This window comes from Oryctolagus cuniculus, chromosome 19, assembly GCF_051225735.1.
Source record: "Oryctolagus cuniculus isolate XC-2025 breed Fujian yellow rabbit chromosome 19, ASM5122573v1, whole genome shotgun sequence".
In the NCBI taxonomy this organism is placed as follows: domain Eukaryota; kingdom Metazoa; phylum Chordata; class Mammalia; order Lagomorpha; family Leporidae; genus Oryctolagus; species Oryctolagus cuniculus.
Genome location: NC_142885.1, coordinates 5,685,069 through 5,699,842, shown reverse-complemented (window position 1 = coordinate 5,699,842; position 14,774 = coordinate 5,685,069). Strand labels below are relative to the sequence as shown.

Sequence of the window (14,774 nt, the reverse complement as noted above, 5' to 3'; positions counted from 1 at the left end):
AACATTAAACTCAAGAACTATCTAGTACAGACTTCGAAAATTAGTCTGTCAAGATGATTCTGGACATGTACAGTCATAAAAATAAATGCATTAAAAAAGATGTAAAATACATTTTAAAAGTGAGTAGGGAATAAGCTACTATTTATAACAAAAGAAAAATTTGAGGAAGTAACTAATAGAGTTGTTTAAAATTTTTAAGAAGCCACTGATAATCAAAATGCAATGAGTAGACCAAAAAGCAAATTAAACACAGGTCAACAGAGAATTACTTCATCGGACGCTAGAGCTGAGGAAATTACTTAGAAAGTGATACAAAGAAGTAAAAATGATGAGACAGACGATGCGAGACAAGGAGGTGGAATGAAAAGTGACTTCTCGTGTCTAATGAGAATTCCAGGAGAAAACAGCAGAGGAGAGAGGCCATGTTTACAAAGATCATGGTTGAGAACTTTCCAAGAGACATAAATTCTCAGATTAAAATCCTGAACAGAATTTTAAAGGAATCCCACCCCTGCTGGATTCCTCACAGCTGAGCAGTAGAACTCCAGGACGCAAAGACAAAGAGATCTTAAACACAGCTTTTCAGGGCAGGCATTCGGTGCAGCAGCTGGGACACCTGCACCCCATGCTGCAGTGCCATGTCTGAGTCCTGGCTCTGCTTCTGATACAGCGTCCTGCTGGCGTGCATCCTGGAAGGCAGCAGTGACCGCTCCTGTACTGTGTCCCTGTCACCTACGTGGGAGACCTGGATGGAGTTCCCAGCTCCTGGCTTTGGTGGGGCCCAGCCCTGGCCATTGCATGCATATAGGAGTGAACCAATGGGTGGAAGATCTCTCTCAAATAAAATAAATAAATAGACAGATAGGTAGATAAGTAATAAATAAGGACAACATCTACAAGGAAATAAAAGCTGGTCAGGAAACAAGCTTCAAAATCATTAAAACAAGAAGAATATGGGCCGGCGCCGCGGCTCACTAGGCTAATCCTCCGCCTAGGGGCGCCGGCACAACGGGTTCTAGTCCCGGTCGGGGCGCCGGATTCTGTCCCGGTTGCTCCTCTTCCAGGCCAGCCCTCTGCTGTGGCCAAGGAGTGCAGTGGAGGATGGCCCAAGTGCTTGGGCCCTGCACCCCATGGGAGACCAGGAAAAGCACCTGGCTCCTGGCTCCTGCCATCGGATCAGCGCGGTGCGCCGGCCGCAGCGTGCTGGCCGCGGTGGCCATTGGAGGGTGAACCAACGGCAAAGGAAGACCTTTCTCTCTGTCTCTCTCTCTCACTGTCCACTCTGCCTGTCCAAAAAAAAAAAAAAAAAACGAAGAAGAAAAAAAAGAAGAATATGAATGTTATCTTAGAACCTTGAAGATACAGCCACTATTATTATGATGCTAAATTATCTTTAGAGAATGGCACTGAATTAAAGATATTTCCAGACTGCACGGTGCCCACCATGGAAGAACTTACAATTTACAAACTTGAACCAAGAGAGCAACTAAGGATGCACTTGAGGGAAGACCCACAAAGGAGATGGAGAGAGAAGACGGTAAAGAGGAGGTGACATCCGAGCCAGCACTGAGACGGGACGAGATGCCAATGGCGATCGCTATCACTGGCTACTGAAAACCCAGAGAGCCCCGAGGTACTGGGCTACAGCAAGTGTGACTCAATTGGAATGCAGGAATTTTTATATCCTGTCCTACCGGGAGGAAGACAGAGATGATGATTACATTTATTTATATATTTTTTTTTAATTTTTTTTTATTTTTTATTTATTTTTTTTTTTTGACAGGCAGAGTGGACAGTGAGAGAGAGAGAGACAGAGAGAAAGGTCTTCCTTTGCCGTTGGTTCACCCTCCAATGGCCGCCGCGGCCAGCGCGATGTGGCCGGCGCACCGCGCTGATCCGATGGCAGGAGCCAGGAGCCAGGTGCTTTTCCTGGTCTCCCATGGGGTGCAGGGCCCAAGCACCTGGGCCATCCTCCACTGCACTCCCGGGCCACAGCAGAGGGCTGGCCTGGAAGAGGGGCAACCGGGACAGAATCCGGCGCCCCGACCGGGACTAGAACCCGGTGTGCCGGCGCCGCTAGGCGGAGGATTAGCCTAGTGAGCCGCGGCGCCGGCTTATTTATATATTTTTAAAAGATTTATTTATTTACTTGAAAGTCAGAGTTACAGAGAGAAGGAGAGGCAGAGAGAGGGAGGTCTTCCACCTGCTGGTTCATTCTCCAATTGGCCTCAATGGCTGGAGCTGCGCTGAGCCGAAGCCAGGAGCCAGGAGCTTCTTCCGGGTCTCCCACACGGGTGCAGGGGCCCAAGCACTCGGGCCATCCTCCACTGCTTTCCCAGGCTGTTAGCAGGGAGCTGGATCAAAGAGAAGCAGCTGGGCCTTGAACTGGCACCCATATGGGATGCTGGCATCACAGGCGGTGGCTTTACCTGCTACGCCACAGCACCAGCTCTGATGATTACCTTTAGACTTGGACAAGCTTGCATGTTAACATTTTTTAATTTTTAAAGATTTTTTATTTATTTGAAACAGTTACAGAGAAGGGAGATAGAGATATAGAGGTAGAGCTAGAAGTTGAGGTTGAGGTCAAGGTAGAGACAGATAAATTGAGAGAGAGATATCTTCTATCTGTTGGTTTACACCCAAATGGCTGGGATGGCCAGGGCTGGGCCAGGCTGAAGCCAGGAGCTGTTTCTGGGGTCTCCCACAAGAGTGGTAGGAGCCCAAGTACTTGGGCCATCATCTACCACCTTCCCAGGCACATCAGGGAGCTGGATCAGAAGTGGAGCAGCTGGGACTTGAACCGGAATGTACGTGGGGTGCTGGCGTCACAGGCAGCAGCTTACTTAAGTGGCTGCACCACGAGGCCAGCAGGCTTCATCCTTGCCTCCAGGAGCAGGTGTTCAGCGAGACACCCCCATCTGTATAAGAAAGACGTCTGTACAGGGTGGTAGCCCCCTCTGGTGGGGAGGTTGGCCACATACAGGGAATTGGGTCAACAGCATACGGAGGCTACTGGGAGCTAGTGAAGGCTGTCGTGAATGTGGACAAACTGGACTGCACGTGGCGGCAATGGTGGGAACTAATGCTCTCCAGAAGATGTGGACAGAAGTGGACTCTGACTTCAGTGCAGACGCACACGCATGTGCACGAGTATATCTCCTAGCTCTGTGCAGGGCGGCCTGGGGCAGGGACACCCAGAAGCCCAAGCACACAACCGTACAGAGCTTGCATGCTGAAAGGACCCACAATCCTGTGAGAAATGGCTGGGAAAGGAGACAGACAGAACAGGTGAGTTGAGAACGTCATGCCACGCCAGGAAAGGATGATAGGGCCTACCAAGGGAACACGGGCTGGCTTGGAGGGCTTGTGGTGTCCAGTGTAGGGAAGCCGAAGCATTGGAATAAAATCCGACACAAGTGGATTAAGATCTCTGAAATAGCATAGGAAGCCACGAATCCCCACTGACATAAATAAATGAACAATATATACATGAGAAGAGAAAGCTTTCTCTTTTGGTGAAAGGCCAATCAATAGGTATAGAAGAAATGATTGAATTTTAAAAATCACTGGTGCCAACACTGTAGTAATTAATTAAGGTAAGAAATGTCAATAGATGCCAAAACTAGCAGACGAGAATAGAAAGAGAAACGAGATCTTTATATAATGTCAAATGTCTCCTCATGAAATACTTATTAGAACAACTTCAGAGTAAGACATCTGTCAAAACGTCCCATCATCCTAAATATAGGACACCCTACAAAAACTTAAATGAGCAAGAAATATACCACTCATAATAACTTTGAAATAAATGTTATGCTTTTGGATTTCTATTCTTTTGAGAAAAGTAATAGGGAAATGATTACAGCACTTGAAATTTTTTTTTTTTTTTTTTTGGACAGGCAGAGTGGACAGTGAGAGAGAGAGACAGAGAGAAAGGTCTTCCTTTGCCGTTGGTTCACCCTCCAATGGCCGCCGTGGCCGGCGCACTGCGGCCGGCGCACCACGCTGATCCGAAGGCAGGAGCCAGGTGCTTCTCCTGGTCTCCCATGGGGTGCAGGGCCCAAGCACTTGGGCCATCCTCCACTGCACTCCCTGGCCACCGCAGAGAGCTGGCCTGGAAGAGGGGCAACTGGGACAGAATCCGGTGCCCCGACCGGGACTAGAACCCGGTGTGCCGGCGCCGCAAGGCAGAGGATTAGCCTAGTGAGCCGCGGCGCCGGCCTGAAAATATTTTTTAAACTATGTGCATGACATCCTTTTTTTTTAAAAAAATTATTATTTGAAAGGCAGAGTTACAGAGAGGCAGAGGTAAAGAGAGAGAGAGAGAGAGAGAGAGGTCTTTCATCCGATGGTTCACTCCCCAGTTGGCCGCAATGGCTGGAGCTGCACTGATCCAAAGCCAGGAGCCAGGAGCTTCCTCTGGGTCTCCCACGCAGGTGCAGGGGCCCAAAGACTTGGGCCATCTTCTACTGCTTTCCCAGGCCATAGTAGAGAGCTGGATCAGAAGTGGAACAGCCGGGTCTTGAACTGGCACCCATATGGGATGCCAGCACTGCAGGCGGCAGCTTAACCCGCTACACCACAGTGCCGGACCCTTGAAAATATTTTTAAATCCATTGTGAAAATAATAAAAACCTTACTGCAAAAGTTACTTTTATTTAATGTTCAATTAAACAAAAGATTACATAATAAATGATATATAATATAAAACACATTCACATAAGAATTGTCTAGAATAGGCCGGCTGGCTAGGTTAATCCTCCACCTGCAGCGCTGGCACACCGGGTTCTAGTCCTGGTTGGGGCGCCGGTTCTGTCCCGGTTGCTCCTCTTCCAGGCCAGCTCTCTGCTGTGGCCCGGGAGTGCAGGGGAGGATGGCCCAAGTGCTTGGGCCCTGTATCTGTATGGGAGACCAGGAGGAAGCACCTGGCTCCTGGCTTCAGATCGGTGCAGTGCTGGCCGTAGCAGCCATTTGGGGAGTGAACCAACAGAAGGAAGACCTTTCTCTCTGTCTGTCTCTCTCTCACTGTCTAACTCTGCCTGTCAAAAATAAAAATAAAAATAAATAAATAAATAAATAAAATAGGTTGTCATTTTGTTTCAAGGGACGCATTGTATTTCAGACTATCAGTGTTTGAAAGTAGCTGTCCTGGGGCCAGTGTTGTGGCACAGTAGGCTAAACCTCCGCCTGTGGTGCTCACATCCCGAATGGGTGCTGGTTCGAGTCCTGGCTGTTCCACTTCTGATCCAGCTCTCTCCTAATGGCCTGCAAAAGCAGTGGAGGGTGGCCCAAGTGCTTGGGCCCTTGCGCCCATGTGGAAGACCCAGAAGAAGCTCCTGGCTCCTGGTTTTGGATTGGCCCAGCTCCAGCCATTATAACCATCTGGGGAGTGAACCAGTGGATAGAAGACCTCTCTCTCTGCTCTCCCTCTCTCTGTCTCTAACTCTGCCTCTCAAATAAATTAATTTTTTAAAAGATTTATTAAAAGGATAAAGCAGCTATCTTATGAACAGGACACTGAGGCGATATTTACGGACAGTCGTGTGCAGTGCACTGCACCCCGCCGACACGCTCTTCACACGTTGCTGCTGTGGTCCTCCGTTGACAAGCTGTGACCTGGGCGCTGGGAGCAAGGTGGTTCTACAGACGCTTGCAGTGACAGAGAATCCACGATCACACTCTTTTTCGATCATCTATTCACTGATTGTGACTCGTTGGTCCACCTTCGAAACACTGGTTTTTAAACTACAGACACCATGAGGGAAAATGGACAAAACAGGTGTCCTCTGACGCCAACAGCACTGATGAAAACGCATTCCAGAGGGCCTTATGATAACAGATTCTGCACAAATAATGAAACGCGCATGGTAAAGTGGTTATATAACAAATGTTTGTTGGAACAAACCACAGCGGAGTGGAACCACTTGGCAAAGTTCAATGATAGGAAAAAGAAATCAAGGGCAGAGCTAGCGTTCTCTTTGCAGGAATTGGGCACCTATAACAATTTCTTTGCTGCTGTGGATAAGTACCATTGTTCAGTTTCCAAACAACTCACTTTTGTTAGAGGTAAAACAATGGTATCAGCCTTTGTCCATCTGAATCATCGACATGTGTATCACAAATGCATGGATTATTCACAAATTTGTGAACAAAGACAATAAAGATCTCATAAGTCTGCAGGATTTCAAGAGACGCCTACTTAGCATTCCTAAAACAAAGCCATGAGAAAGCCTCAGGAGGACGAGAGAGTAACACTCCTGAACCTGCTACTGTCCGAACCGATATCAGATTTGACACGAGAAGCGTGTTATTCTCAAACGCAAGAACAATGATGATATCAAAACAAGCCATGCTGTGGGAAACTGACAACATATTGTCAACAATGTAATGGAACCCTCTGAAGTGTTTTGCTCCTTTCTACCAAAAATAATTATTGACAGGCCATGAAAGTCACTTCTCTGTACACTGCGCAATATATGAAAGGATTTCATATTTGCCCAATGACCTATTTATAGGATGGCTTATAGATATGTAAAAGATACCATACTGTCACAATGTCTTATTTACAAGGCAGTTGGTCTCTTTGTTAATGATCATAAAGGATATATAAACTCTACATGATTATTTACAACCTATTTTGATACATGTGTCAATTTTGTTGAAATGTTTGCAGAATCAGAACTTGGGACTTAATGGGTGAATCAAGTAATGACATCACCTCCAGCGTCACAGGCCATATCAACATATCTCACTGGGCCTACAGAAGCAATGAGAACCCATAGTCAGTTCCCCAAAACTCTGGCCAGAAATGCTCTTTTAGGCTATTCATGAAGAAACATCTACACACCAAGGGGCTTCTCACAAATGACTGACCTGGAACCTTCCAAACTGCCAAGGTCATGAGACTGTGGGACTAAGCAGAGGGAAAACTGGGGGCAGCGGTGTTCTGGATGGAGCCGTCTGCGACCCAGGACCTGTCGGGATGGCAGGCAAAACCTAAGAGGAGTCCTGTGGTGCAGGAGAGATCTCTGCAGGATTCTTGCTTCTTTCCTGTAGTTTCTTTCTTTCTTTTTTTTTTTTTTGACAGGCAGAGTGGACAGTGAGAGAGAGACAGAGAGAGAAAGGTCTTACTTTGCTGTCGGTTCACCCTCCAATGGCCGCCGCGCCGGCACGCTGTGGCCGGCGCACTGCGCCTATCTGAAGGCAGGAGCCAGGTGCTTCTCCTGGTCTCCCATGGGGTGCAGGGCCCAAGCACCTGGGCCATCCTCCACTGCACTCCTGGGCCACAGCAGAGAGCTGGCCTGGAAGAGGGGCAACCGGGACAGAATCCGGCGCCCCGACCGGGACTAGAACCCTGTGTGCCGGTGCCGCAAGGCGGAGGATTAGCCTAGTGAGCCGCGGCGCCGGCCTTTCCTATAGTTTCTAAAACACTTTTATGATGGAAGGTAAAAAGACAAACTCCAGGGGGTTGGAAAAGAGCTTACTTTGGGGTCAGGATGAGCCAGCCTCGGCGGGGAAGGCAGCCTGGGGAACTGCGCATACTGGGGGATTTGGACATTATCCTGGGCACTTAGCACAGGCCTGGGGAGGGGGCAAGGCCACCCCAGGGAAGACACAAAACTTCTCAGGTCCTTCCCTCCTCCTGTGGAACCAAAAGCTTCACCCGCTACGGAAGAGCAGGTCAGCTGACGGAGCATGTCCACTTGAGGCTCAGCACCCAAGGACTACGGGGGGGCCCATGGCCGCACCTGGGAGGTAGACAAACCCGAGATGTGGTGAGCTGGTCTGAGGAGGGGTCTGGGCACTGGTGTATTTTAGAAGCTCCCCTCTCGCAACGTCCTGCCGGGATGGAGAAACACGGAGTGCTTTAGGAAGACCACCGTGAGGCTGGGGGTCGGCCTCTGCTCTGCACCTGCGCCTGAGACGAAGGAGCACAAGGGCACAGAAATCTTTGTTTATGAAAACTGAAGAGAAAGTCAACCGTGGATTTAAAAACCAAGCCAAGCCAACAACCAGAAAAGCTAGCTTTGCTTATGAATGTGGACACAAAAATCCTAACTCAAAACAAAATCAAACAAAACAAACATCACGACCAAATTGTGTTTGTCTCAGGAACATTGCAATGGTGAAATGGTAGAATAGAACCATAAATCACCGTGCCAACAGATGAGAGCAGAAAAACCCGGTGAACAGCTCAATAAATGGGAAAATAACGTGATAAAATTAAATCTACTTATGATTTTTTTTTAAAAAACCCAAAAGAACAACTCCCAGCAAGGCAGGATTAGAAAAGAATTGTCTTAACCCGATCCAGGCTAGCCATATAAAAAGGTCACCTGCCATAAATTTCAGTGTCATACTTGATGATAAAACCTTCAAATAATCGCTTTAAAGTTGGTAATAAAACAAAGATTGTCTGCTATCACTCCTCCAATCCAATATGATACCAAGGTTATAGCCCTCCCAGCAAGATCACAAAATAAAATAAAAAGAACAGAAAAGAGAAAGGATATAAAGATTTCAAAGCAAGAAACAAAAGCATCTCTGTGAACAGATGATGTGACCTCTTTACAGAGAAGTAGAGTAGAACAAACAAATGAGGGTTCTGCACACACCCCGGGCCGACCGGCCACCAGCTGCCAGCTTGTGACCCAGGCAGGGGACTCCAACCCTGGCGCCTCAGCTGTCAAACAGTGTAATGACCGCAGCCGCAGAGCCACTAGGAGGAGGGAACGCCATAGTATTTGTGAAAACACTCAGAGCACAGGAGAGTTTGCTACCAAAACTAAAATACTCAGAAGATCAGCAGTGTTCCTGTGTTCCAGCAAAGGCAGCAAAAGTGACTAAAACAATCCTACCTTCATTCACCCTCACAACAGCTTTGCAAACGACGCTAGTCACTGTTTCACAGACGAGGAAACAAAGGCTCCAGGAGAAGAAACATGCCACTGCCTCCGGCCTTTTGGCTAAGAGCAAGTGAAGAAGTGCACCCGAGCTACAGAGCGTGTGGAGGTGTGGGCAGGGGAGGGGCTGCAGAAGCAGAAGCCAGCTGGACCCAAAGCTCGTGTCTTTGAGAAACACCAGTGGCCCCTTAGTTTTCCTGCCCTCTGACAGCAGGAAGAAGGTAGCGATAGGTATCCCAGTGCTTTGGCCAGAAGAAAAGTTAATAAAAATACATCTAAGCCAATGGAAAAGCATTCCCCATTGGGATTCAAGACTGCATCAACAAGAGTAACCTGGAAATGTGTGTGTGTGTGTGTGTGTGTGTGTGTGCTGTTGGAGTCGAGGGAGACCTCACCTGATGACACAATACACTCAAGCCTCGTGGAATCAGGGCATGAAGAATAGAATGGAATAAAAGGTTCAGAAACAGAGTTCAGAAATAGACCCAAGTGCATATGGGAATTCAGTGTTACAAATCAGGAGGGGAAAATGGACTTTTGAAAAAAAAAAAAAGGTTTATTTATTTATTTGAAAGCCATACCATGAGACTGTGTGTGTTGGGGGGGCAGAGAGAAAGGGAGCGAGAGGGAGAGGGAGAGGAGGAGGGAGATCTTTTATCTGATGGCTCACTCCTCAAATGGCTGCAACAGCCAGGGCTGGGCCAGGCTGAAGTCAGGAGCCAGAACTCCTTCTGGGTCTCCCACGCGGGTGCAGAGGCCCAAGCACTTAGGCCATCTGCTGCTGCCTTCCAGGCCCATTGGTAGGGAGCTGCATGGAGGACTTAAACCAGCACTCAGATATGAAATGCCAGCGTTGCAAGTGGTGGCTCAAATCACTGTGCCACATGCTGGCCTCCCAAAAAAGGACTTCTAAACAAGCAGCACTGGGGCACTTACACAGCTGTTTGTAAAGTGATAAAAAGGATTCACATCTCCCCCCATATACAAGGACGAGTTTCAGATAGATGCAGTCTTAAACGTAAAAGTGAAACCATGAAAGTGGAACAGAAAATTGAGGGCATTTCTTTACAACCTGAAAGTGAGGGGAGACCACATCATCTATGACTCAAAAACCCAAAATAGACAAGCAAGTTCTCATAAATTAAACTTCAGGGTTTGTACCCACACTGTGAGGGGAATGTAATGTAAAACATTATAACCTGTACAGGAAGGATTTGGTGATGTGTAGAAAGCTCACACGTGCAGTCACCCTTAGATCCAGCAAACCCACCCCTAGAAGTAACTGTCAGATACTGCAGCAAAAATAAAAAGGATTATGGGAAAGACTAACAATGACCTTTTTAGAAGAATAGTGGTCTCCCACCCTAAAGATATCCACACCCTGATCTCTGTGTCCTCTCACACAGCAGGGGGGACTGCACATGTGAATAAGGTCCAGGGCCTTAAAATGGGGAGGTCACCCGGGGGGCCAAAGTAAGGAATGAGCCCTTGACTGTGGAAGAGGGAGCAGAGACGAGCGAGGGGGAGGAGGCAGCGGCAGCCCCAGAAGGCTCCTGAGCTGATGTGGTGTAGAGTCCAGAAGAACCCAGGGAGTGCTAGGTTAAGGGAGGGAGGGTGGAGAGACAGAGCGGAAAGGAAGGAAGAGAGGAAAGAGCATAGGAAGGAAGGGGGGAAGAGCAGGGGAGAGGAGGGGGGAGGAGAGCAGGGGGAAGGAGAGGAGGGAGAGGAAAGGGGGGAGAGGAGAGGGGAGGCGAGCAGGGGAGAGGAGGGGGGAGGAGTGCAGGGGAGAGGAGGGGGGAGGAGTGCAGGGGGAAGGAGAGGAGGGAGAGGAAAGTGGGGGAGAACAGGGGAGAGGAGAGGGGAGGAGAGTGGGGAGAGGGAAGGGGAGGAGAGCAGGGGAGAGGGGAAGGGAGGAGAAGAGGGGAGAGGGGAGGGGAGGAGAGCAGGGGAGAAGGGAGAGGAGGAGAACAGGGGAGAGGAGGGGAGGGGAGGAGAGGAGGGGGAGGGGAGGAGAACAGGGGAGAGGAGGGGAGGGGGGGAGAGGAGGGGATGGGGGAGGGGAAGAGAGCAGGGGAGGGGGGGAGAGGAAGAGAGCAGGGGAGAGGAGGGGGGAGGAGAGCAGGGGAGGGGGGAGGAGAGGAGAGGAGGGGGAGGGGAGGGTAGGAGAGTAGGGAAGAGGAGGGGAGGAGAGTAGGGAAGAGGGGGGGAGAGGAAGAGAGCAGGGGAGAGGAGGGGGGAGGAGAGCAGGGGAGGGGGGAGGAGAGGAGAGGAGAGAGAAAGAGGGAGCAAGGGGGGAGGATGGAAGGATAGAAGGAGGGAGTAAGGGGGAAATGGACAGAGGAACAGTGGAAACTGAGTCCAGCCAAACCTTTTCAATGAACGTCCAGTGGACAGGGCACGAGGGGTACAGGGACAGTCGCGTGGTACCACAATCACGGAGCAGGTGCTCCTCCACTTTACACTGTCTTGAGACAACTGACTGGCCTTTCAACAGGACACGGCACAGGGAGGAAGAGGGTAGGGGATCTGCCAGATTGCAGTGGCCAAGAGCAGACGCGCGCTTGTCAGGTGGGTTCCAGGGTGCATAGGATGGGGCGATGACGGACAAGCTCATCATCGTGACTGCAGGGACGGTGTCACAGGTGAACAGATATGTGTGTTGAAGTCAGAATCATCCACCCACCTGCTCTACAGCACAGTGTCCCTTGGTGTCCACAAGGAGGAAAGCCCAGTATGTACATGGACTCGCACGTCCCATCTACAAAGTAGTGTAACCTAGGGCACACCCTCCCGCCATCACAAGGCCCCGAGGGGAACAAGGATGCCAAGGCCAGAGGTTACCACACACAAGGGAACAAGGATGCCAAGGCCAGAGGTTACCACACACAAGGGAACAAGGATGCCAAGGCCAGAGGTTACCACACACAAGGGAACAAGGATGCCAAGGCCAGAGGTTACCATACACAAGGGAACAAGGATGCCAAGGCCAGAGGTTACCACACACAAGGGAACAAGGATGCCAAGGCCAGAGGTTACCACACACAAGGGAATCACAGCTACGCCTGCATCTTCAGTCTGGGAAGTTCTCCAGGCTGGTGCTCATGTTTTCAGATGTGCATGTGCAGGTCTGTGGGGGTGAAAGGGCTGGTGGGTTGAGATGCTTCATCCAGGACACAGAGGGGCCTGGGCACTGTGGCAGTGTCCTGGGAACTACTCAACCTGGGTGACAGGTTCCTTGTGCTACTCTCTTTGCTTTGGGGTATGGTGAAAACATCGAATGCTAAAAATACAGAGTGTGGGGGAGAGGCTTAGAGTGAACACACGGAGGCAGAGACAGATGCCGTGAATTTATCACGTCACTTCCTCTCCCTGGGAAAATGGGAAGACAACACTGCCCAGACACTCTGGCAGGGGCATTGGAGCCATGCAACCAAGTCCTGTAAGCAAGGGGTGGGCAGAAGCCCTGCAATTCACGCCAGCCTGCTCTGGGAGCACAGAACAAAGTGTGCTGAGTCGTGACGTGGTTTCTGTGGCCCGGCCCAGCACCAGGTTCTGAAGCTGCCCTAATGGAGTTCAGCCGCAGCGTCATCTGCAGCCCCCAAAGACCAACCCAACGCTCTGCACCCGGCTGCTTCTGCAGACGGACCCAGAGGGGTGAGAGGGTTTGCATCAGAGTCCACGACTTCCTATTTTCTTCTAAAGTGTCTTAGAGTTTGCTTCTATCACTTTGCTTTTCACTCACTGGGGAGCTGCTGTTTGCATTTGAAGTGAGGCGGGGAAACACTGTTATTTTTCCCAATAATGGTCCCAGCCCCACTAATGGACCAGTGCGGCTTTGATGTTTACATTTTCAGGATCTCACATAGATTTCCACAAACGTTCCACTAAACGAAACTTGGAAGACACACACAGGATGCACTTCCTAGTTTATGACTGCTTTTCCAGAGTGAAATGTCTTACAATACAGCGTAAGTACAGTCAGGAAAACCACCAGGATTTTACTACAGACAGAAACTGTTTTTAAACTCCACTCCTCCTCATATTCCGGGTCTTGATTTTTTTTCCCCTCCTACTTTTATTAGAATGCAGAACCGGCAGACTGTCCGGCACTTTGCACTGCTGTCATGATCTCATCCAAGTGACCCTGGCACAGACCCCACGCCCCTCCACACTTGCTAGGGCCCCTGCAGTCAGACCCAGGTCTTCTGGGTGAACCACCTCTGGCTCTCTGACTCACTTCACCTCAGCCACCCTGGCCCCTGCCCACCCTTAAGCACAAGGTGTACTCACCCCTCCCAGAGGCCGGGCGGCCACCTCCACTGGAGAGAACTCTTCTCCCTCACGGCAGGAACTTGGTTGGCCCAAGCTGCCTGTCCCACCCCCTGCCCAGAACTGCACCTGGGGTCGAACGCGCTCTGAAAAAAAACACTGTCGAATGTGTGCAGAGGTTCTGACAGAGCAATCCTATCATTGTACGTGCTTGCTAGCTGTGGTAGAGGATTCTTCTTAAAAAGCTCAATGAATTATGCTATGAAAGTTGACCACTTGAGTTTTAACTTGAACTTTAACCCTTATCAGCACTCCATGGCCGGATGCAACCCCTGTCTGGCCTCTCTCGTTTCCACTGTTTTTCCACATCTTGTTCCCAGCAGGCGAGGTGTCTCCAGTTCCTGCTTCCCCTTCTCCCAGCGTGATTCCATGGTTCCCCTCCCAGCGGCCCCCAAGTGCACGCTGTTGGCCGTTCGGCACAGGCATGGCTCGGCTGCCCCTCAAGCGCAGGGCCCCCCGTTGCGTTACGGGACACGTACCTGCCCCTCCACAATCCACCTGCAGATGGATGTCTTCCCGTCGTAGCCTGGTCGGAACTGGAGTGTGGCTGAGCGAGGACTGATGTTGGAGATGACTAGGTTGGACGGGGCCCCAGGAAGGTCTAGGGAAGGGAGAGAGAAGAGGCGGAGGTTTAGATGAGGATACGGCCTGGGCGAAGAAGGCTCAGTGTCAGGACGGTCCTGTGCCAGAGGGGGATTTGTTCTCAACACCGTGAAAGCCAGCAGCAGCCCAGCTCTGCCCAGGACGTCGGCACAACCTGATGTTTATATTAGCAGGGTCCCTGCGAGGCTCTGAGCCACCTGACGGGGCACTGGCAGACACACATCTGATTCCTCTCTGTACACAGCAGGTAATTAATAGGTACTGGTTGGATGACGAGTGGAATTCTTCCCAGGCGCTGAGACACCACTGAAAACTGAAGGTCTACGCTCGCTCGTAGCTCCCAGGATGCCTGGGAGAGCAGGGAGGGGGCGTGCTGGGGGCAGAGCACAGCCTGCGAGCTGCTCCCAGCCTAGGCACAGCTGGAGTCAGGTCCTGAGCCTCCGGCTTCCTGGGTCTGGTTTCCAAGACAACCAGATTCAGGTGACAGCGCGGCAGTCTGCCCATCCTGCCTGTACTCAGTTGCTCTTGCAAGGAAATCAGGTTGGGGTGGGGTGAGAACGAGGCTCCCATCTCCTGAGATTCCCCCGGCTCTCAGACGGGGGGGTGGGGTGGGGACCTGGGAAGGGCTGCTCCGCTCCGCAGAGAGCCTGTCCCACCTGCAAGTGTGGCCCTGTGGGTTTGGATGAGAGCTGTTGGAGCACTGTGTGACGAAAACGGCTCTGGAGGAAGATAACAGGGTAAAATGAAGACAGGAAAAATTGCAAACCAAGTGCAGCCTGAGGAGTCCCTGGCTCGCCATCGCGCAGGTATTTAAGCCAGGCCCTGCACGGAAACAGTAAAAGCACGCGGGTGATCAATTCCGTATTGGCTCCACCAGGGTCTCTTGGATCTCAAGGGTCCTTTCCATGCCAGTTTAATGAATCTGAAGTAGAAAGT

At 50.5% G+C, this 14,774-nt stretch overlaps 1 protein-coding gene across 2 annotated transcripts in view; it reads right to left on the bottom strand.

Annotated features, from left to right (window-relative positions):
- Positions 1-14,774, bottom strand: part of SDK1 (sidekick cell adhesion molecule 1) — a 982,790-nt gene that overhangs the window by 122,675 nt on the left and 845,341 nt on the right. For both annotated transcript variants that reach the window (XM_070064289.2, XM_070064294.2), the window contains exon 22: positions 13,715-13,836. In XM_070064289.2, coding sequence (XP_069920390.2) covers positions 13,715-13,836 — 122 coding nt within the window. The remainder of the gene's footprint in view (positions 1-13,714; positions 13,837-14,774) is intronic.